The sequence below is a fragment of the Garra rufa genome, chromosome 17, assembly GCF_049309525.1.
Source record: "Garra rufa chromosome 17, GarRuf1.0, whole genome shotgun sequence".
NCBI lineage: Eukaryota > Metazoa > Chordata > Actinopteri > Cypriniformes > Cyprinidae > Garra > Garra rufa.
In genome coordinates, this window is record NC_133377.1 from 17,195,040 (window position 1) to 17,220,768 (window position 25,729).

Genomic DNA, 25,729 nt, shown 5'->3' on the forward strand with positions numbered 1-25,729 from the left:
ATTTAGGTAAAACATTTTTTATATAAATTATTATAAATGATTATTTTTATGTTTTATTTGAATTATTATTTAATTTGATTTATTTTTTGTTTTTTGAACATGTCACAATACTGGCTCTTCCAAAATGTAGCATCAAACAAATGGCAAAATAATGTAAAAAAAAAAAAATAGTAATAATAATAATAATAATAATAATAATAATAATAAATCAAATTTTAGCAATTTTGATGTGTTTTGTCATTTTTATTAGTTTAGTTTTAATTATTTTAGCACTTTTTTAAATGTACATTTTCTCTCATTTTAAGTAATAATAATTGCCTAGGTGTATTATTGTGTCATTTAAGGACACTAATCTTTAACAATTCTATACATAAATAATAATAATAATACATCCAACCTTTATGAAGAAAAAAATAAATTATCATACATGTTTATTGATTGATTGATTGAACGAACATGTCACAATACTAGCTCCCTTGAAATTTTGAGAACCAGTCACATTTATTTAAATTAGGCTACATTTCTAGGATTTTCTATATAGAATTAAAAATTAAAAATGAATACATAAATAAAATACGTGTCTTGTGTATGCTGAAGCATTCAGAGTTCCTTTCACTAGAAATAAGGGGCCAAGCCCAGCTCCTGAAAAACAACCCCATACCATAATCCCCCCTCCACCAAACTTTACACTTGGGACAATGCAGTCGGTCAAGTATCGTTCTCCTGGCAACCGCCAAACCCAGACTCGTCCATCAGATTGCCAGATGGAGAAGCGTGATTCGTCACTCCAGAGAACGCGTCTCCACTGCTGAGTCCAGTGGCGGCATGCTTTAGACCACTGCATCCGACGCTTTGCATTGCACTTGGTGATGTATGGCTTGGATGCAGCTGCTCAGGCATGGAAACCCATTCCATGAAGCTCTCTGTGCACTGTTCTTGAGCTAATCTGAAGGCCACATGAAGTTTGGAGGCCTGTAGCGATTGACTCTACAGAAAGTTGGCGACCTCTTCGCACTATGTGCCTCAGCATCCGCTGACCCCACTCCGTCAGTTTATGTGGTCTACACTTTGTGGCTGAGTTGCTGTTGTTCCCAAACACTCCCACGTTCTTATAATACAGCTGACAGTTGACTGTAAAATTTTGGAGTGAGGAAATTTCACGACTGGACTTGTTGCACAGGTGGCATCCTATCACAGTTCCACGCTGGAATTCACTGAGCTCCTGAGAGCAACCCATTCTTTCACAAATGTTTGTAAAAACAGTCTGCATGCCTAGGTGCTTGATTTTATACACCTGTGGCCATGGAAGTGATTGGAACACCTGATTCTGATTATTTGGATGGGTGAGTGAATACTTTTGGCAATATAGTGTATTTATCAAGGGTGCCGATATTAAAGGAACACTCCACTTTTTTTTGGAAATAGGCTCATTCTCCAACTCCCCCCGAGTTAATAAGTTGAGTTTTACCGTTTTGAAATCCATTCAGCCTTTGGTCATTTTTGAACGCGATGCTATTGGTCTAATAGGATTCAATGATCTATGCTAAACTATCCTAAAAGTGATAACACCAGAACAGGAGAACAGCTGAATGGATTTCAAAATGGTAAAACTCAACTTATTAACTCAGGGGGAGTTGGAGAATGAGTCTATTTCCAAAAAAAGTGGAGTGTTCCTTTAAGATGCATTTTTTAATCTTTTAGTTTAGTTATCTGATGTTTTCCCCTCTTCTCCATTCTTTATAGCTAGTTTCAGCCTATCACAGATTATTCTGTATATTATTGGCCTGTTTGTATAGCCTAATGCAATGTTAGCTCTGTAAAACCATAATACATACATGTGTAAGAAGCTTTCAGAATTTTTCTCAGTCTTTTATTTATTTATTTTTAATTTTAAATTCTATATATAAAATCCTATAAATTTTGTATAGCCTAGTTTAAATAAATGTAACTGGTACTCAAAATGTCAAGGGAGCTAGTATTGTGACATGTACAATCAATCAATCAATAAAAATGTGTAATAATTTATATCACATTTTATGTATTTTTTCTTCATAAAGGTTGGATTTATTATTATTATTATTATTATAATTTATGTTGAGAATTGTTAACAATTAGTGTCCCAAATGACACAGTTATGCGCCTAGGAAATGATTATTATTACTTAAAATGAGAGAAAATGTATATTTAAAAAATGTTTAGTTTGTTTAAGTGCTAAAATAATTAAAACTAAACTAATAAAAATGACAAAACACATCAAAATTGCTAAAACTTGATTTATTATTATTATTATTATTATTAATTATTATTACTATTATTTTACATTATTTTGCCATTTGTTTGATTTTAGAAGAGCCAGTATTGTGACATGTTCAAAAAAACAAAAAATAAATAAAATTAAATAATAATTAAAATAAAATATAAAAATAATGATTTATAATAATTTATATAAAAAAAATGTTCTTCCTAAATGTTGGATTTATTATTATTTTTTTTTAAATTGAATTAAACAGCTTAGTTTAGTTGTCTGATGTTTTCCCCTTTTCTCTGTTCTTTGTGACCATCAATCAATCAATAAGTACATAAATAAATAAAAAATTATAATAATTTGTATCACATTTGATGTATTTTTCTTAATAAAGGTTGGATTATTATTATTATTATTTATGTTAAGAATTGTTAAAGATTACTGTGATTAAATGACATTGTTATACACCAAGGAAATAAAGATTATTTTTATGACTAAAATAAACATTAGCTGAAATTTATATTTAAAAAATGTTTAGTTTGTTTAAATGCTAAAATAATTCAAACTAAACTAATTAAAAAAGAAAAGAAATTAATTTTTACATTATTCTGCCATTTGTTTGATGCTACTAGTTTTGGGGGTGCCAGTATTGTGACATGTTTTAAAAACAACAAAACAACAACAACAACAACAACAAATCTTAAAAAAATATAATAATTTATATACAAAAAAATATGATTTTTTTTCTTCCTAAAAATTGGATTCATTATAATAATAAATCCAGTCTTTAGGAAGAAAAAAAATCATATTTTTGTATATTTTTCATTATTAATAATATTATATTATGATTAAAATAGAATTAAACAGCATATACATTATTTGCACTGATTTTGCTCATATTTATCAAGGGTGCCGATATTAAGGTGCATTTTTTTTTTTTTAGTTTAGTTGTCTGATGTTTACTGGCCTGTTAGATTGTATAGCCTCTCTAATGCAATGCTACTTCAGTAAAACCATAATAAATGAATAAATAGGATCTTAAGTGTAAGAACCATTCTGATTTTCTCACTAGGTAACTTTTTTGCACGACAGTGAAAATGATGTAGCTTATTTCAAATAAATGTGACTACTCTCGTTACCATGGTAAAATTTTGTTCTGGAGAAATCGGCTGATGTGTTCCCAGAGAGAAAGAGGGCGGTGTTTCTCACTTTCGCTACACTGCCCAATTTCATAAGACAGGAAAGGGTGCGCGCAAGAGGAATCTTCGACGCGGACGCGACACTCAGCGCGAGTGCGCTCACGGGCACGCGCTCACGGACATACACAGCTGCCTGCGAGGAAAAAAGAGAAAGCGAGAGAGGCGGGGAGCATGTGCGGCGGCCTCGCGCTTATAATGGCTGCCAGGAAAAGCAGAGCAGAGGAAAATCAGCTACATTGGGAATAACGTCGTGCACAGGTAAAGGTTGCTCGTGTTTGGGAGTGTGCGTGTGCGCCTGCAACAGGACTCTTTGTCCGAGCGTGTGCGTGTGTGTGTGTGTGTGTGTGTGTGTGTGTGTGTATCGGGCTGCTGCGCAGGTGCATGTGCTGCTGCTGCTGGAAGCGTTTTGTCATGAAATGGACCTTTAACTGTTACTGTCACAGCAACATACGAGCATCGAGCATATGTTCTCTCGCGTGATAGGCTGCTGCAATGTCTAACATCAGGCTTATATGCAACTGGAAAGGAGAAAACAGCGGCGCTGTGGCCGAAAGAGACAAAACCGACAGGCCTTTTACACAGTACAAGCACATGACTGCGTTACAAACACAACACGCGATTGTATTCTTGCGATTTGTGCTTCACTGTCCTCTGTCGGATAGTTAAACAGTGAGTGTGTAATGTTAGCTTTGCCCTTTGATCGCTGTTTCCTCATGTCAAGCTGCTTCCGCACACACACACGCACACACACGTGTTGGCAGCGCTGTGGCGTTTGTTTACCATTTGCACTAACGTTTCTGGTCACTCCGGTTCAAAACCTCTTTTAGAGAAATTATCATGCTATATCTTTTGTACATACACTGGTAATGGCTAATCTACTGGAACTTTCATTCCCCTTAGAAAAATGCTAAACGCAACCTTAGTTTTGTGGTGTCATCTTTCACTCGTGTGTGTACGTTTTTGGCCAATCAAATGCCTTTTAGAATAATAATGCCCCTCCCACTAACACAGCAAGCCACTAATATGTAATAAAAGGTAATCTAAGTAGCAAGTCATGGTTCGTGACTGTGACATAACTAATGCCTTTTGGCTATTTAAAAAAGAGGTGTGATCCTTCAATGTTCCGCCCTTCTGTCTTGTTTCAGTTGGAAACAAGTCAGTGTAAGAAAGAGATCTGGACTTAGACATTATGGGTGCAAGGAGTAACAAATGTAGTAAGCAAATATTTGCACTTGTTTTGTTTGAAACTAAAATAGTTGGTCTGTTTTTTAATTTTTAGCTTCAAAAAAGTTAAGTATTTTTTTTAATGGAGTTTATTATAAGCCTCAAGAAGATGTGGTTTATTGTGGGTTACAAGCATGCACACATATGCAGTGTTACTCTTGAAAACGAATTAATCAACAGAATCAAATAAGATCCTATGGGACAAAGTGACGTTTTTTTTAAAAAATGGCAATGCCAAATAAGATTCTGTGAATCGATAAAAGATCCTACAGGACAAAGTGAAATTCCATTAAAATAAATCGGAATGTCCAATAGGATTCTATAAATAGAATAAAATCCTATAGGACAAAGTGAAATTTCATTAAAATAAATTGGAATGTCCAATAGGATTCTAAGAACCAAATAAAATTCTACAGGACACAGTGAAATTCCATTAAAATAAATCTGAATGTCCAATAGGATTCTAAGAATCAAATAAAATCCTACAGGACCAAGTAAAATTCCATTAAAATAAATCAATGTCCAATAGGATTCTATAAATAGAATAAAATCCTACAGGACCAAGTGAAATTCCATTAAAATAAATCTGAATGTCCAATAGGATTCTAAGAACCAAATAAAATCCTTCCTACAGGACAAAGTAAAATTTCATTAAAACAAATTGGAATGTCCAATAGGATTCTAAGAACCAAATAAAATCCTACAGGACAAAGTGAAATTCCATTAAAATAAATCTGAATGTCCAATAGGATTCTAAGAATCAAATAAAATCCTACAGGACCAAGTAAATTTCCATTAAAATAAATCGGAATGTCCAATAGGATTCTATAAATGGAATAAAATCCTACAGGACAAAGTGAAATTCCATTAAAATAAAACTGAATGTCCAATAGGATTCTAAGAACCAAATAAAATCCTACAGGACCAAGTAAAATTCCATTAAAATAAATCGGAATGTCCAATAGGATTCTAAGAACTAAATAAAGTCTTACTGGATAAAGTGAAATTCCATTAAAATAAACTGGAATGTCCAGTTTATTTTAATTTATTTTATGGGTGTTGTTAAAAATTCAGCTTCACTGGGCTTTTATAAATGGTTATTCCATTTATGTAGTAACATTATCACAAAATAAAACGGAGCAAGTGTAAAGGCCTGTTCATACCAAGAACGATAACTATAAATATAACATTCTAAAAATCGTTTCCAATGTAAGAGAATAGTAGAGTTCACACCAGGACTTCATTCAGATTTAAAGGGCTTGCACATTTGAAATGGCAGGCGTCATTGTAGAGAAGCAAAAAAGACATTGCACATAAAACATAAAATTACCTCAGGAATTCAGCGCTAGTTTGGACAACATGGTCTTGCCTTCTTTGAAGTTGCAGTAGAAAAGAGGATCCAGATAGTACACGTATGTCTGCAAGATGTCTGTTAAAGATCTCTTGGTCTGGAAAGCATCTGCTGTGTACAAACGTCTGGCAGACGTCTGTAAGATGTCAGTTTTAGATCCATTCTAAATCATAAACATCTTAAAGACATCTAATAGACGTCTATTTGACATCTGATAGGAAACGTCCAATAGATGTAGTTTGATCATCTGCAATACATCTTGCAGATGTAAATGCAGATGTCAAATAGACGTCTCCAAGATGTATGTGTGCTATCAGGGATGTGCAGCGGAGTGCCTAAAACCCCCTTAGCTGTTACAAATTTACTGTAAACCACCTAATAAATGTAACCCTGGACCCTTAAGTAGCATGGGTATATTTGTAGCAATAGCCAAAAATGCATAGTATGGGTCAAAATTATTGATTTTACTTTTATACTAAATAACATTAGGATGCTGGGATCATGTTCCATGAAGATATTTTGTAAATTTCCTACCGCAAATATATCAAAAATTAATTTTTTGATTAGTAATATGCATTGCTAAGAACTTCATTTAGACAACTTTAAAGGCGATTTTCTCAATATTTAGATTTTTTTTGCACCCTCAGATTCCAGATTTTCAAATAGTTGTATCTCAGCCAAATATTGTCCTATCAACCATACATCAATGGAAAACGTATTTATTCAGTGAAATTTGTACTACGTGAATTGTGAAAGGGGCTTTACTAAAGCAACAGTTATGTAGCTTACTGCATTCGGTGTTTGAAAAAGAAAAAACATTAATGATCATTCTGAAATATCCTGTTGAGTATCAGCTCTCTCTATGGCTCTGGGCTAGGCTACAGCATACATGACACTAGTTACCTGTGATTGGCCTGGCTGTGCGTCACTCAGAAAACAACAGGCCAATCAAAAGAGAGGCTCATGAATATTAATTAGATGGGCCAAAATCGACCTGTCCTTGACAGAGCTCCTTAAAAAGGAGCTGTAAAAATATATTGAGATGGATTTTAGCACTTATACCACAAATATATATTCTTAAGGACATCAACAACTAAAATAAACCTCCAGAAATGTGTACAATATGGGACCTTTAAAAAAAAAAATCTAATTTATATACTTTTTAATCTTGTCTAGCTCTGTGTGAACTGTTTTTTCCCCCCCTCCGGTCATGACAGTTAGGGTATGTGTAAAAACTCCCATCTCATTTTCTCCTCCAACTTCAGAATCATCCTACATTGCTGTTTTACCTTTTTTTTAATCTTCTTTGCATGTTCACTTTGTAAACTCTGGGTTGATACTTCTACAGCGATGTAGGACGATTTTAAAGTTGAAGGAGAAAATGAGGCGGTAGTTTTTAGACGTACCCTAACTGAGCGTAGATGAGAAGAACGTTTGAGGTTAAAGAAATATATAAATTGTACTTAAAAAAATAAATAAATAAACGATGGTTTCACTAGATAAGACCTTTCTTCCATGGCTGGGATCGTTTAGAGCAGCGGTTCCCAATTCCAGTCCTCGCGCCCCACCGCTCTGCACATTTTGCATGTCTCTCTTAGTTAACACACCTGATTCAGATAACCAGCTCATTAGAAGTGAGCTCTGTGCAGGAACTGTGTTCTGATTGACATGGTCCCTGCACAGTGTTCATTGCTCCCTGCTCCCTAAGCGGGGGAAATCTGTTTACTATACTTTGAAACATTCATTCACATATTTGCGCTACGCCACCGCATGCAGCGTCTTCACACACAGATGAAACTTACTAGAGAAGTGTGACATAAGTGCATCTGTAAATAAATGCATTTTAAATTTATGTCTCGCACGCTTTAATGACCTTCAAATGGAACACATACGCTCGCTTCGAACTAATGAATAATGGCGGAATATCCTGTGATGTCCACTGCGTAGGGCAGTAACGTTGGAATAGAACAAACGTCGGAAGCGATGTGTGAAACACACAAAATGTGCAGAGCGGTGGGTCGCGAGGACTGGAATTGGGAACCGCTGGTTTAGAGCCCTTTGAAACTGCATTTCGGAAGTTCAAACTTGGGGGCACCATACAAGTCAATTTCATGGAGAGAAATTCTGAAAGGTTTTTCCCAAAAAACATAATTTCTTTTCGACTGAAGAAAGAAAGAAAGAAAGATAGACATGAACATTTTGGATGACAAGGGGGGTGAGTACCTTATCTGTAAATTTTGTTCTGGAAGTGAACCTTTAAGTAGTCTGGAAGATAATTTCCTAACACTACTGTTGCTCTGAAAGATGTTATTTATTTATTATTTTTTTCAAAACAAGTTCTTGGAAACTTCTGTTAGAGAAACTGGTATGCAACAAATAAGTGAGATAAGGCCTACTGTTGTATTATCTTGAAGAGCCAGACTATTGACAAGTCGATTTCATTATGTAGCGTCTGGCCAAACACCACCCACTAGACAGAAAGCAACTGATATCTGACCCACATGTAAAGCAAGCAACCACAGTCTGCTTTTTAAGTAAAATCTGAAAATTGATACTGCCACAATATACAGTGTGTGTTCAACAAATTTCAGCTTGGTCAAATAATGGCACAGCAGTGTTTGTTAGTGGAAAATGGTAACTCATTGGCTACATTGTTTTTTTTTTTTTTCGCCTCGAACAAAACTATATATCTTTCGAAGATTGATAGGATAGGATAAACTTTATTTGTCCCAGAGTCCCAAAATTGTCTACAGTGTTGCTCTAAGCAGACAATAATAATAATAATGGCTTAGAACTAGGGCTGGGCGATTAATCGAAAAATAATCGAAATCGACATTCAGAACCTATAATCGTTAAAATTTTTCCAGGAAGATTATTTCAATTACTTTCCCTTTAAAAAACACAAGCGCTCCGTTAGTTATTCCGCCGACATGTCGATGGAGAGCTTAAACAGTATTTATACAGTAAAAAGTATTTACAGGATATACAAGGGTAATTTTATTTAGAGGAGATACTGCTTATTTTCTACTTTTAATATGAAAAACAATTATTTATTTTGTTTCCAATAGTGCAAGTTATTTATTTTCACTAATTTAAGAAAAATGTGACTTTTCGTTTTAAGCAATGCTTGCTTTAATTTCAGTTGTTCAACACTGATATTCAATAAATAATCATAGATCGTAGATAGTGTGTTTCCTTCAATTATTTTAAAATCAAGTAATGCACCCTTCATCCAAAAATCTCTCGCTTGTAATATGTGAACATATTTACTGTACAAAACTTGTCAGTGAACTATGAGGGCAAAAAAAAAATATTATATAAATATAATTAAATATAATTTTATTAATAAATAAAATAATCGTTCATTAATCGTAATCGGGTTAAAATGTTCAATTAATCGAGATTTTGATTCTAAGCCAAATTGCCCAGCCCTACTTAGAACCCCGCGAATGTTGGCGAATTCTGTGACTAGTAATAGCGTGCTGCCTCATGCTTTTAAACTGTTTTATTTCCTGACAGGCTGAAAAAAATTGGACACACCGACTCCCAGAAGTTGCATAGCGGTCAGTCAGTATGAGTGGAATTGGCAGCTCTTGCCAATTTAAAGTACAGTGTGTATCAGACAGTCTGTCTGCGACTGAGACTAATTGTTGTATAACAACTGATGTTAGAAGAAACCTGATACAACAGCTTGCTGCTTTAATGGGACATAGACTATGAGCAGGTTTATTTTCCCTGCAAATCAAAAATTAACATTGCAGATGGGATTGGTATCAGTGTCATGCCAGAGGGATCCATAATGGTGAAGGAACAGCATTGTGAGCTTGATAACTCTCTGGTTCCACAGTCATCTCTGCTTTGGAATAAAAGTGCACTGATATTATCTGTGACCCTGGACCACAGTTAATATCAGACCATAAGTTTCATTTTTTTTTGAAATTGAGATTTACCATCTGAAAGTTGAATAAATAAGCTTTCCATTGATGTATAGTTTGTTGGGACAATATTTGGCTGAGATACAACTGTTTGAAAATCTGGAATTTGAGGGTGCAAAAAAAAATAAAAAATAAAAAATAAAATATATATATATATATATATATATATATATATATATATATTAGTGGTGGGCCGTTATCGGCGTTAACGTGCTGCGTTAACGTGAGACTCATATCGCGCGATAAAAAAAATATCGCCGTTAATCTATTCTCAAAGTTGGGTTGGGAGCTGGGTCTAAACTACGCAAGCTATGATGACTTTCACCTTGATAATTTAGCGCGGATGACGTATATCTAGTTGAATTGCACTGTAGGGGGCGAGAACGAGTCTTCAACTTCTGTGAAATTACCACATCAAATGAGACGCGCAGACATGGATGCAGTTATGAAGCCACTTCAGGGCAGGTGCGTGCGTTGCTAGACCCTTTTTACTGGGGCACGTGACTCAGTGAAAATCTGCTGTGCCCAAGTAAAATCTCAAGTTTGAGTTATAATTTACTTTGATAATCCCGAAATAAAGACATTATACTATATGCAACTGAATTGACGCTTCTAAAAGCAACGCAGTTTATTGGAAGATGCACGCAGATAGGCTATCCATACCCGCGCGCCTGTATATTTTACTGGAACGCGCACGTCGTACAGCCTTTTGCGCAGAAGTACTTGGTTACACAAGTTTGTATAGTTAATTGTGTTTTAAATGCAATTGTCAAGCAGTTTGTAATGCATTTTGGAAACAGGAGATGAGCGCCTGGTCTAATGCGCCACCTGGCTTGAGAAACCGTTCTCAAAGACTTACTTTTAGTCATTATTTGGGTAGCACACATATTCTGAATGCTTTCAGAAGAATTCAAATTAGCCATTTTAATCTAGATTAATCTAGATTAATTTCAAGATTTAATCTAGATTAATCTAGATTAAAAAAATTAATCTATGCCCACCACTAATATATATATATATATATATATAATTTGTATTCAATGTATTTTTGGCTATTGCTACTTAAGATGGTTTTGTGGTCCAGGGTCACAAATTCTGGCTGATACAAATACGGCAGTAATTATTTTCATAAAATGACCATTATATGAACAAAGTTGCCAAAAATTCAATACTACAAATATTACAAATGCATATTACAGAATGTACTGTCTATGCTATAAATGTAAAAACTGCAATCAAATAATTTTATGTATAAGTTGTGGAATCAAAACATTATGTACAGTATGAAAAATGGATATTCTTGTTGAGAACTGTTAAACATTTGTGTGGATTTTGGGTATCTCATTTTGTCACTCCCTAATTCAGAAAATACTTAGGAACAGACAAAAAAACAGTGTATTATTTACCATTTTTGGGGTAATAAAATGCTGTATAAAGTCAAGCAAATTATATATGAACACATCCCTCTGTAAAAACCTTCACAATATAGACGGGAATAAAAATTTAAAGTTTGTTGTGTGTAAGTACTACTGAAGTGGAGAATTATTGCCCAGTGTAGGAGAAAAAAAAACGTACTTTGAGAAAACGGCCTTTAAAAATATGAATTCTAATTAAAATCTATTGACACAAATAGATAAAGTGTTATAAAAGAAACACTTAACAGTGTCTTTTGGGTGTTTTCTTTCCGCTAGTCTGAAAAAAAAAAAAACACTCTATGAAACACCAAAAAGCCCAAAATCTTTGTTTGTTAGAGTACTAAAACAATGAACCTGTTTAAAATTTTTTTCCCAGATATAAAAATATCCAAATGATGTGTCATTAGTAACCCTTTGAAATAATCAATAATTATTATTTTTTTTTTTTTTTTTTTTTTTTTTTTTTTGGAAAAGTGTGTGAGAAAAAAGTGTTTTATGGTCATGGGATAATGTGTATAAAACTTCATAAAAAATAAATAAAAATAAACTTAATTCAAAATGCATCTAATTCAGTCAGTATGGCACTACTATATTGTGAATACTTTGCTATTAGAGTAAGCTTTAAAGGAACTGTATGTAAGAAATTTCTTTCAGTTAATCATAAAATGGCCCTGACATGTCACTAGACATTAAGAAATCATGTTCATTTCAAATACTTATATCACTGACAACAGTGGTCCGGCCAGGATATTCTCATTTAAAAGTGAGAGTTGCAGCCCACGACTGATGTTATTGTTGTCATTTTGTGTTTTGGTCTGAGGCTCCACCCTCCAGCTGTCTACCAATCACGAAGTCAGTAGAGTTTCGTCATCCGGGTTGCCAGCTCAGCTGCAGTTACGAACATGTCGGATAAAACATGTATAACGTTACGAAACCTAAAAGACCTCGTTATGAATCCGAAATACGTCGTGACAAAGTCCGAAATAAAACAAGGATTTGTATAGGAGATGCCTTTGAAAGATGGAGACGGCTGAAAACGGATCCTGCAGCTTAGCTGGCAACCTGGAGTCAGGGGGGAGGGGGAGGGGATACCGTTCTACAATATTTTGAAAGTGATTGCAGTACCAGTTTTGGCCACAATCCTACATACAGTTCCTTTAAGTGTTGTTTGTTGTATACACATGCTTAAAAAAACATTACAAGTGTTGCATAAAATACTTCAGTCACAAGTTAGGTTTGTCATTAAGAGTGGCTTTAGAGTTCCCAGCAGATACTATAGTGACTCCACTCATTGCATATTGTGTGTTACGGCCTTACAGGTGAGGAAGAAGAGGATGGTGAGCAGTCAAGCCAAGTACGAGCTGATCCAGGAGGTGGGCCGGGGCAGTTATGGAGTGGTTTACGAGGCGTCCGTACGGCAGACCGGTGCTCGCGTGGCTGTGAAGAAGATCCGCTGTCACTCCCCAGAGAATGTAGAGCTGGCCTTGAGGGAATTCTGGGCCCTGAGCAGCATCCAGAGCCAGCATCCCAACGTCATCCACCTGGAGGAATGCATTCTCCAGAGAGATGGTCTCGCCCAGCGGATGAGCCACGGCTCCAGCTCCTCACTCTATCTGGAAGTATGTGTCTAACCTGCACTAGCCAATCACAAAGCCCAACAAGTTTAGGTTTATTGCAGAGAAATCAAAGAACTTGGTGGCTAACAGGACGAAATGCAAATCACTACATTAATATAGTTACTACTAATACTAATACTCATAGTAATCAAATCAGTAAGTCGGATATTTCTAGACAGTTCAGGGGCCTCATGTACAAAGACTTGCGTTGAATTAATCCTAAAACATTGCGTACGGACAAAGCTGTAAATGTGCGTACGCAGTAAAAAAATCAGATGTACGAAACACTGCGTACGCGGAATTCCACGCATAATCTCTTTGTACATCTGAATTAACGTGAAATTGAGCGCACGTGCACGAGCGCAAAACCCCTCCCTGCCTCCTCCCCCGTATAAATATGGTAATGGCTCCAATTTGGCAAAACCAAACGAAAAAGCAATGGCAAAAGCAAGCAAGAAGAGAAACTTCACAGAATGTGAATTGGAGGTGCTACTATCGGAGGTAGAGCGCAGAAAAACTGTGTTATTTGCAAGTTTGTCCTCCGGAATTAATAACAAAAGAAAAAAAATAGAGTGGGAGAGTTTAGCTGACGCGGTTAACGCAGTGGGGTCTGAACATCGCACTGTGACCGAATTAAAAAAGAAATGGTCCGACGTTAAGGTGCAGGTTAAGAGGAGAACAGCGGCGCACCGTCAAAGTGTGGACCGAACAGGCGGGGGAACAGGGGATGCTGAACTAACACCCTTTGAGGAGAGAGTTGCCTCAATTGTGGGCGACACTTTACTTTCTGGAGTAGTATCCGTGTCTGTGGGAGACACGGATGTATTAGAAGAACCCCACGAAGGTAACTTCTCATTTTATGTCTTAACTTTGGTAAACATACCAGTTTACATTTAAGTTTCCAATACATGCAATGTAGCGGTACATAGGAGACTTTAATTTATGTATCCGTTGCATTTATAAATATGCGTGTACCCATAAAAAAATGGACTCAAATATCAGTTAACGTGCTTGTTTTTATTTAGACTTAGATGGTGCAGGAACATCCACTGGCACGCACTTGGAGTCATTGCCTCCTGAGCAGCCAGGACCCAGTGTCTCCGGCATTTCCAGTGCTCCCCCCAGTGCTGAGGCTCGTCCGTCAGGCCGCGTCTTGACGCATGCTGTTCTGGAGTCACAACAGCAAATTGTTAGGGCCATTGGAGAAGTTAACAGTCACCTAAAAAATATAACTGATGCACTCACAGACATAAGCCAGTCATTAAAGGAATTGGTCAAAAAATAAATGTTGTCTCTGATTACCTTTTATATTGCCCCAACCACACGTTGGCGGGCTTGAATGGCTTCTTGGTTGGGCTGTATGAACGCTGGTCCTGGGTCTGGGTCATCTGGCGGTGCCACTTCCTCACCAAGAGGTATGCCATGTCTGTTGCGCGACATTGTGCAGCACACCACAGGCCAGCATGATGCGGCACACTTTATTAGGGCGGTATAGCAGCACCCCTCCACTCTTATCAAGGCAGCGCCACCGGCATTTCAGCTGCCCAATCGCCCGCTCTACAACTGACCGAGTGCGAGAATGGGCATCATTGTATCTGCGCTCTTGGTCAGTTTGTGGGTTGTTGAGGGGGGTTAACAGCCACGCCTTTAATGGATAACCGCGGTCTCCTGATATGCAGTTAAATAATTACGCTCAATAAATTAAAATAAAACTCAGCTGGAATAATTTTTTTAAATACCTCACTCACCAAGAAGCCACCCATCTCGCACCCTGCCACCTTGGAGCCTCATCCCAACCATGCTGTTTGTGAGGATGAATGAATCATGGGTTGACCCAGGCCACCTTGCCACAATATTTGTTAGGCGCATTTGAGCATCACATATTATTTGCACATTTATTGAATGGAAATGTTTCCGATTCACGTATGCAAATTCGTCTTCAGATGGCGCGTTTATAGCAATGTGCGTGCAGTCGATCGCTCCGATTACATTAGGAAAACCGGCGATCGCTGCAAATTGCGCTTTAATGTTTGGCTGGTCAACTGCATGGTATGGAAACCTTATATACCTGCTAGACATGCGGATGATCCCGTCCCATACAGCTGGCATTGCACGACTCAAAGACGACTGGCTTAACCCCGAGCGGTCTGCCAGTTCCCTTTGGAAAGAACCAGTTGCCAGGAAACCAAGCGTTGTCAGCACCTGTAAGGGAACGGGTAATGCGTGGCTCCTCGCTGTCTCTCTTTCCAAATTTGGACCCAACTCAGCACAGAGCTCCAAAAGGATAGCTCTTGGAAATCTGAAACGGCTTATAAGCCAGTCATCATCGTGGGCCAGAAAATCACTGTGATCCCTGAAAACGCGTTCCCTTCGGATTTGGCCATTGACAATGTCCTCCAATAAGGCCAACACTGCCATTGCCATAGACTAAGGGATGTATACATTTGCAAATGCTTTTATATGTTCTAAATCACATAATTGGTAGAAAAATATTGTCTCAATTAACCCATTTTATCAATTATAAATTAATAGCAATGTTTTCCACATGTGTTGGTGCGATACTTTGTAGTGTGCAATTTAAAATAATTGCCTCTAGGAGTCGCCAAGGGAAATAAAACAAACACACGCACAAAAAATACACGTACGCCAGACATGGAGTTGGCGTGGATCAACGCACATTCTCACGTTAATTTCACTGTTAGTAAATCCGACCGTGAGCGTGAAAACTGGCGTAAGCAAAGTTTTTGTGCGTACGCAGCGTTGATACATGAGGCCCCAGGGGCGTATTGTCTGGGTATGCAGTTGCATATGGGCCCTGGCAGATTGGGGGCCCACCGGGCCGAGGAGGAACTTTTAATTGAAACGAATAGAGTCCTGCACAGGCCCAGCCCTGGCCTGAGATTCTCAGGCCCAAGCCCTGTCCTTGTCCGACAACTAATCAGAACAGAGCCTGTGTTGCAGTTATTAAAATAGTTCAGTTTTGGATTCTAATGGCAAAGTGGCTAGATGTCATTTCGTTTCTTTATTAAAGGAACACTCCACTTTTTTTTGGAAATGGGCTCATTCTCCAACTCCCCCCGAGTTAATAAGTTGATTATTACCGTTTTGAAATCCATTCAGCCGTTCTCCTGTTCTGGCGATATCATTTTTAGCATAGCTTAGCATAGATCATTGAATCCTATTAGACCAATAGGATCACGTTCAAAAATGACCAATGATTTTCGATATTTGTGCCATTTAAAACTTGACTCTTCTGTAGTTATATCGTGTACTAAGACCGGCGGAAAATGTAAAGCTGCGATTTTCTAGGCCAATAAGATTAAGAACTACACTCCCATTCCGGCGTAATAGTCAAGGAAGTTTGCTGCTGTAATATGGACGCAGCGCCTGAAATTCGGTCACAATTTCAAAAAGCCGGTCACATTGGAAGTTACCTAACTGGGAACTAATTTCAGGCGCTGCGTGATATTACTGCGCCTGCTCTGTCCATATTACGGCAGCAAACTTCCTTTACTATTACGCCTGAACAGGAGTGTAGTTCTTAATCTTATCGGCCTAGAAAATCACAGCTTTACATTTTCTTCTGGTCTTAGTACTCGATATAACTGCAGAAGAGTCAAGTTTTAAATAGGACAAATACTGAAAATCATTGGTCATTTTTGACCGCAATACTATTGGTCTCATATGATTCAATGATCTATGCTAAGCTATGCTAAAAGTGAAGTCGCCAGAACAGAAGAACGGCTGAATGGATTTCAAAACGGTAAAATCAACTTATTAACTCAGGGGGGAGTTGGAGAATGAGCCTATTTCCAAAAAAGTGGAGTGTTCCTTTAAGTTAATTTAGAAATACGTTTGTAACATTTTATGTGTTAAATTCAAGCTTTTGTTTTTTTATAGTAACGGGCAAGCGGCCAGCGACAAAGAGTTGAGCATGCTTGATCAATTTAACCTTCTCAAATCAACACGAGTTGTCTAAAATAAAATCTATAGACATAAAACACTTGATGCATTTCACAATTATTAATTTTAACATTTAACCCAGGTAAATGTGTGCTGTTAGATGCATATCCAGTCGTTTATGCGGAGAGTGGAAGCTAAAGCGAGCACTGCAGGATTTTGAAGCGCCAGGGCAAGCACTTGCTTTTTTTTTCTTAATAATAGTGGAAACATAAAATGCGCCGTCATTTTTGCTCATAAAGGGAAGAGTAATACACCATTTGGAAGTCCAAAATGTCTGCTTTTATTTGTGTGCACTCACAATATCAACAAAATGTTGTAAATGCTTTTGTAAAATAGTAAAAAAAAACCAACAACAAAAAAAACATGCGCTTTCTGCCATCTCTGTCTTGAGGAGCGCTTCACAAAAATTATCCGAAACTCTGCAAATATTTTCCTCACAGACATGAAAAATACATCTATAGAATGCTTTGAATTACTACTTTAAAATGAAATAATTCATGTAATAAAATCATGTTATATTGTGTAACCAAAATTTTTTTTGATTTGCGTTCCAATTATTAAATAAAAACACGAAACATATTGTTGTAATACTGTAAAATTAAAAACTAGATAAAGTTTGTCAAGACAAACTTTGAAGTTGGCTTGAGAAAGCTGGACCATAAAGTTTGAAAAAGTTTGAACGGTTTGAAATCTTTTTTCAAGTTTTAAAAACTTTTAGTCTGAAATAATTTGAAGTTTAAAGTAGTTTTAAAAGCTTAATTATAGATAGATAGATGATTAGCATGTTGTTAGCATGTTTCTATCATGATTAACAAGTTGTTAGCACGATTCTAGTATGATTACCAAATTGCTAGCACATTTTTAGCATGATTATAAAGTTACTATCATGTTAGCATGGTTAGAAATTTGCTAGCATGTTTTTAACATGTTTCTAACATGCTTAGCTGGTTATAGTGTGATTAGTACATTGCTGGCATGTTTCTAGCATGATTACCAAGTTGTTAGCATATTTTATCATGATTAGCAAGTTGCTAACATGTTGTTAGCATGATTAACATGTCACTAGCCTGACTTGGAAGTTACTAGCATGTTTTTAGCATGACTAGTATGTTGTTAGCATGTTTCTAGCATGATTAGCATATTGTTAGCATGATATATTTTATATATATAGACGTTTTTCCTGAACACGGAAGTAAGTCGGACTCTTAACTGAAAGAATGCTTTGCATTTCCGGTCTACATTGTTTCTAGTCAAATTAGGGTATATTCCGAGCTAATAAACTAATGTTAAACATATTAAAATGTTTTTAAAAAGCACATGGCTCCATAGCGCCATCACTTGGCAATGTCGTAATGACCGTCATTTGTCAGTGCCTCACTTTAATGAGTGTGTAGATGACACGAAGCAGCGGACGTTAGCTACATTAAAAACAGATGGACGCTATTTGAATGGGATCCTATGGAAACCGGAACAGAAAAGCATTCAATCTGACGTTAGAATTCGTAATGGCGGCGCTCATCGTTTACTCAGGAAAAAGGTCTATAGATGAGTTTAATTGAGTTAGAAATAGTACATAGAAGGGAAGCTTGAGTCTCAAAGGTTTCTGGGATTTCATTTACACCCCTAACCTGCATCCTTTGTACTTTATTATGTTGCATTATTGCCAAGTGTCTTGTCAGTAATTGAAAATGAGAAAACCGAAAAAGAAATTGTCCCTTACACTCATTCAGAAAACCACACATTACTGTGTAATTACTGCTTCTGTAAGGAAGAACTTCCCAAAGCAGCATTACTACATCCCTGAGTAATTTTCAGTTAGGGCTGTATCCGCCAGACACTGATCAGACATGTTTCTTAAGCACATATGGACTGTAAGCACAGCCCTTGAGTGGTGTATTTGACAGATTCAACAAATAAATACCTGCTTATTGAATAAAACTCTAATAGTCTTCACAAACAGTCTGGACTGTTCTGGCAATTTAACAGTACAATTTAAGTAATTTAAGTACAACTAGGGTTGGGCGATATGGCCTAAAAATAAAATCCGTGACTTTTTTCACAAAAAAAATCCGATTTACAATTTAAATAGATTTTTCCCCCTCTACTACTTTTAGCATGTAAAGAAACCCCAGCTTTTCCACAGTATATATGGGCACCATATATTTTGCAATATACATTGCAACTGCATCAGTGATCGCTTTCCACCAGGCCCCATTCTTATTATACCAGACACAGTAAATGTTTGTAAGACAAATATGAGATGGGAAGAAAATATATATTTCCATGCTTTTCTCTTGCATTTATATCGTATACAAAAATATACAATTTTGAACACAGAAATATCAAATGATTTAAAAAACTGAAACGATCTGCCAGCAGGTGGTGGTAAGACACTGATTTAATTACTGAATCATTTCATTCATTTGATTCGTTTGAATGGATGGTTCATTCAGGAATAAAGCAAGTGACTCTTTATTAATGGGAAATTGAATCATTTCACTAGATTCGTTTAAAAACGCACGTTCATTCATAAACGAAACACCGCTGTGTTTGAATGGAGATGCGCAGCGGCTCAGCTGTGACTTGTTTCAGACCACTTTTGACGACGAAATAGAGCAAAATCAGGCAATAGTGTTATAGTCAGACAATGTAAGTCACTTAATAATGACTTCTTGTTTATTTAACTGTTGTAAAAAAAATCAATATCTCGTTTACAAACTCCCTCAAAAATGATTAAAAGCTGTCACTCTTCTTAGTTCGTAATCTCACAAAGCTCTATTATAATAAACGAAGCTACTGCCCATTCAGTCTCTTATTTACACTCTCTACACTTGAGATACATTACTCAACGTGCAAAACACATAGAAACCTTTGAAGCTCCACTCAGCGCAAATACAGATATGCTGGTCGGGTCAGTCGCACATGGTGCTCCTAAATATTTTTTCATAGTCGTACGCAGTAGTTTCTTTTTGCCCTTGAACGGCGAGTCGCACCATTGAGAAATTAGGTCGCACTCTAGAGCCCTGATATGCAAATAATTCGCCATTGTCTTCAATCACCTCTCTACTCTGTTTATGTGGTAACTGAAATTGTATGTACTGTAATGTAACAGGCTAACTTGCAGCTAAGCAGCTAATCATGTCCCCTTAGTGACTCGCCTTATTTTACCAGAACGCGTTATTTGTTTTCCGTTCTGAATACAGCCGTTAATTAGGCGCGCCATCATGTGGTCGGACAATATTGCCTCTTAATTATTCTGCCATTGGTGCAATTACAATGTATCTAATATTTTTATTAAAAAATCGCGATACCTCGATTTAATAAAAAATTTAATCGTCTTAAAATGTAAATTCGAATTAATCGAAAGAATCGCCCAGCCCCAAGTACAACCCTGCTGAAAAAAAAAAAAAAACAGCTAATACCAGCCTAGGCTGGTTGGCTGGTCTTAGCTGGTTTAAGCTGGAAGTAGCTGGGTTTTAGCTGGTTTCCCAGCCTGACCAGCTAAGACCAGCCTGGCCAGGCTGGAAAAGTGGCCAAAACCCCTCTAAAACCAACCAACCAGCCTAGGCTGGTTTTAGCTTTTTTTTTTTTTTCACCAGGAAACACAGTAAAACCTGTTTAAAATAGTCTCTGGCTGGGAAAATCAACTAAACCTTACCTAAACAAAATACTCAGACTGTTTTACAAGGCAAATGGCACTCTATAACATAAGTGGGTGATTACGGTATCGTATGCCATTTGTGTGGGGTCAAGTCTCATGAAGATGTGAGGATGTTGTGACTGAGTGGAAGTAAGCCGGAGTGCAGAGCAGCACAGTAATGGGTTGTTATTCTTGGCCTTTGAGATGAGGTTGATTAGCACTCTCGTCTCGCTGCTATAATTATGAGCCTGCAGAGGGCCATTCGTCTGCTGACCTCTGTCTGTGCAAAGCCTTCAGCATCTTCTGGCAACAGCTGACAAAGAGGAAATGTGCTTCAGATTTACACATACATCCCCAAACTGCTTGGAGAGGTTCTTTTTGTCTAACTTTTCACAATGAGCTTAAACTTGAGTTCGAATCTACCTACTTACTTACTTACTTACTTACTTACTTACTAACTAATCAGGCCAAAAACTAATCATCTACAATCATACTAACAACAGGCTACTAAAGCTAACATCATGCTAGCGACATTCTAATTATGCTAGAAACACGGTAGTAACAGGCTAAACATGTTAGAAACATGCTAATGATATGTTAATCATGCTAATAACTTGGTAATCATGCTTGAAACATGTTAACAACATGCTAATTGTGTTAGAAACATGTTAGCAACATATTAATGATGATAACATGCTATCTATACTGCCCTCCAAGGCAAAGTGCAGTAACTACGTGAACACTGAAACTGAGAAAAATGCCTTTAAAGTTTTTACAACAGCTAGTCAAACATGTTGACATTCTCGTTTCTCTGAACGTTTCTCTGAAACGGGACCAAAATTAAACCAGGAGACTTTGCCACGAGACAAAACAGTTGTCACAAAGTCCATTTTAAGCCTTAACTCAATTTTGACCAAACGAGTAGTTACTGTGCTTTGCCTTTGGAGGGCAGTATATGTTAGCAACACTGTTGACGTTAATCATGTTACAAACATGTTAGAAACGTGTTAACGTGTTAATTATGTTAGCAACATGCTAGTAACTTGCAAATCATGCTAGCTACATGTTAGTAACATGTTAAAAACATGCTATCTATCTAGCCATCTGACAGACTATTGCCTTAAAAACATTCAACTTTAAGCTTTAAAATTCAATCTTTTTTTTTCAGAATGAAAACCATAAAATTTCTACAATTCACAATTTTTTTTTTTTTTTACTTTTAAACTTTCACACTTTCTGATCAGGCTTTTTCAAGCCAACTAAAGTTTGTTTTGACTTTATCTTTATTATTATTATTATTATTATTATTATTATTATTATTATTATTATTATTACTACTTATGCATTAAGTGACATAAGTAACATGGCATAATCCATGGTAACTGAAGTGAATGCAACGTGTTCATTGTGTTATAAATAATCATACTCTTTAAAGCTATAACACATTAAAAGTGTTCTTATCAATATCATAATGTATCATAAATATGGGCTTCATAGAAAGTGTTACCGAATCTTTTTAACATCACCACTGGGTAAAGCAACATTTCACACATACAATTTTGAGTTTGGCACAGTTTTAACCTTTAAAGCCAATGCTTTTACTCACCATTTTGGCCAAACCTAAAACTGTGCCTGGCTCTGAATCTTAGGGAAACTGTTAAACAAGATTATAATGGAGGAACGTATTTTGAGTATTTTGAAAGACGAGCAGGGTGTTACTACGGGTCATGTGGTGTTTGTGTGCTGTGCTTGACCAATCGCTTTTATTAATCTTGTAAATGTACAAAGAACAATGCTAATCCAAGGTTTACAAATGTACAGTGTCAATATGGATTACAGGGATTGCCTTAAACAGGGTTAAGTGACCCTGTGCATACCATTTCAAACATAAAACATTTCAAGCCTGATTTGTTAGTTTAGGAAAATAGATTAGTGCATTTGCTAAACTTACCTTAAGGGTATTAATATTAAGTTTGCAGCTTGAGTAATGATTTGGCTTAATGTAAAGAAAGCAAGAACTTTCTTTGAACAAGCATTTTTTTTTTTTTTGACAAAATCTTGAAACACGAATCCCATGCAGAGGTTATCGGGGGAAGGATGTGGTTAAATGTACCAACACATGACATGCAGCAATAACACTCATCTCCTGTATGGACAGCGTTGTTGTTGCCGTGCTTCGCGTGCGATAGACTTTAAGAGATGTGCTCTGATTGGTTCCCTGTGCAGACATATGGTGCAGCGTTCATAGGTTGGTGCTCTGTTTTGCAATAGCCTGCAATGGTGAGGAAAACAAACCCGAAGCCACTTGTGTAATTGCATAACTTGATAGGTGCAGTGGAGACTGCCCTATCATTCAGTCAATATGATACTGTGAAGTCACTCCTTTTGTATTAAGACACCTCAACTTTATATAATGTATAAAGCTAATCTTAATACTCCCAACAGCATAGATATTTCTCCCTCTTTTTTGGGATAGATTGGAGAGAAATTAATTATAAATTAACTTTGACTGACTTAATGGTGCAAAGTAAAGAAAATGGCTTTGTTCAATTGAGTTTGGCAGATTTTCCCATTATCTGTGTCTGCTTTTTGTGATTACTGTTCTGCGTTCCATTCAGTCACAATTTCTATCTTCCTATGACGTCAGGTACAAATGGTAACTCCAAGGAAAATGTGCATGGGCAATAACAAACATTTACTCTTAGGCAAATAATTTTCATTGGTGAGTCCAAGTTCCAAAATGGCCAAAACACAGTAAATGATCCTCTCTGTTGATAATCATAGCATCGTGTATCCACCACAGCTTGCAGGAGACAGTCAAACATTTACAGACTTAACAGTAGCACTGGCATTTTTTTCATACATCAATCTCTGATGATTGTGCAATGCAACACTGGTTAGAGCTGGATAAATAGCAACTATGCATCGTTAGCATAACATGCATCAAACTCAATAGAAGCTCACTAGGTTTTGAAAAAGAGCTGTTGTCTTTCTATAAGTGATTGTTTTGATGGATGTTGATGTGTGATTACAGTCTTTTAGTAGCATGTGGGTTGCTGTGAGTCATTCTAAGATTTCAGCAACAGAGTTTGGCTTCATTCCCAGAACAACTTCAGTTTTCTCCTACTAAACTTCCCCTAGAGTGCCCTCAGCAAGCAAATAATACTGGAACGGGATGGCATATCTGGAAGTTTGAATGATTCCTTAAATCATGCAGTTAGTTGATGAGAAGTGCGCCATTACCTTTCTAAGTGATGTAATTTATGATTTCCCCCTGGTGGACAATAAAGCAAGTGAAAAAAAAATCATAGACTTAAAGGAGAAACCCAATATATTGGTCTAAGCAGTGCCCTAACATCCAACTTTCCCCATTTTCAACACCTTAGCAGCTGCAATACCTTGGCAAACCACACAAAGCCTTGGCATTATGGTGCCAAGTTTTGCACAGACAAGCATTCCTGTGGCTCATACAGTAAAGCATGATACTAGTAACTGCAAGGTCATGGGTTTGATTATCGGGGAATTGAACTGATGATACCCTTCAATTCAGTGTTGCTATGAAAGTGTTGGCCAAATGTGTAAATGTATAGCTCAGGAAATGTTGAATCCTGTTAACTTAATGTCTTGCATAACTTTGCATTGATACAAATTGTAAATTTACTTTTTTGTAGTCAAGTAAGTAAGTATTTGAGCTCGTAAGAAGTGTGGAAGGACTTTTCCTAGCCCCTCTGAAATGCTCAGACTACTTTCTCTCTCTGACTTCATCTCTGAGTCATGGGTTAAATCTGTTGTTCATTATCCAAAGTTAAATTACCCAGTGCAGTGTGATTTTCCCCATCTTGAACTGTAAAAAATATCTATTTTCAAAATGAATTTTTATAATTGCCACCTGACTAAAAGAAGTTGGCCGTATAGTGGCCTTCCCATAATGAAATGTCAGTTATGTAAGAGGACATTGCACATTTTCTTTTAAAACTTTTCTTGAATTGAGTAACTTATAGTAATTGAGTAAAATAAAAGCTATTAAATTGAATTAGTCAACCATCAGCTTCTCTTTCTGGATGATGATGGTGGAATTGGCCATTATAAATATTGCAAAAGTTGACCACAAGTATCCAGTGTGTAAATCTATACAAAATGGCTTCCTTTATGCCAGGGCTCTTTGACTTTTTAACCCTTGAGGGCCAGTGTCCTGCTAAGAAGAGCTTTAACCCTAACCAAAAACACAAACAAGCTAATCTAGACTAATGTTGCAATTTACAGACAGGTAGGTTAAACTGGGAATGATCCAAAAGTCTCCAGGACACTAGTCCTCCAGGTTGAAGAGTCACGATTTTACACAACTTGTAACATTTTTTTGTATTTATTTATATTCACTCAGTTGGTGGAGACCTCCCTGAAAGGTGAGATCACGTTTGACCCCCACTGCGCCTACTACCTGTGGTTCGTCATGGACTTCTGCGATGGAGGAGACATGAATGCCTATCTCCTGTCTCGCAAACCCAGCCGCAAGACCAACACCAGCTTCATGTTGCAACTGGGCAGCGCTCTTGCTTTCCTGCATCGCAACCAGATCATCCACCGAGATCTCAAACCTGACAATATTCTTATCTCACAGGGCAGAACCCCGGCTGGGTCCCCCGAACCCACCCTCAAGGTGGCTGACTTTGGCCTGAGCAAGGTCTGCTCCTGTTCGGGCCTGAACCCCGAAGAACCGGCAAGCGTCAACAAGTGTTTCTTGTCCACAGCTTGTGGGACGGACTTCTACATGGCCCCTGAGGTCTGGGAGGGCCACTATACCGCTAAAGCTGATATTTTTGCATTGGGGGTCATCATATGGGCCATGGTGGAACGGATTACATTTGTGGATGTAGAAACTCAGAAGGAGCTTTTAGGGAGCTACGTACAGCAGGGGGAGGATATAGTCCCGCTGGGGGAGGCTCTGCTGGAGAACCCCAAGATGGAGCTCCACATCCCGGCTCGGAAGAAGAGCATGAACGCTGGCATGAAGCAGCTGATTCGAGAGATGCTGTCCGCCAATCCACAGGAGCGTCCCGATGCCGTTGAGCTGGAGCTCAGGCTGGTTCGGATAGCATGCAGGGAACTTGATTGGGATACGTGAAAGGACAACATCTTGGAAG

General features: G+C 37.2%; 1 protein-coding gene and 1 long non-coding RNA gene across 2 annotated transcripts; both read left to right on the forward strand.

The window, feature by feature from the left end:
- Positions 1 to 3,572: 3,572 nt before the first annotated feature.
- LOC141289855 (serine/threonine-protein kinase pdik1l) lies at positions 3,573 to 25,729 on the forward strand. Its single transcript, XM_073822048.1, has 3 exons — positions 3,573 to 3,702; positions 12,689 to 12,988; positions 24,970 to 25,729. Exons 2-3 carry the CDS (start codon positions 12,704 to 12,706, stop codon positions 25,708 to 25,710), a joined length of 1,026 nt encoding a protein of 341 aa, XP_073678149.1. The 5' UTR covers positions 3,573 to 3,702; positions 12,689 to 12,703; the 3' UTR covers positions 25,711 to 25,729.
- Positions 13,001 to 14,271, forward strand: LOC141289857 (uncharacterized). Its single transcript, XR_012340002.1, has 2 exons — positions 13,001 to 13,829; positions 14,011 to 14,271. It is a non-coding gene; the product is annotated as an uncharacterized lncRNA (long non-coding RNA).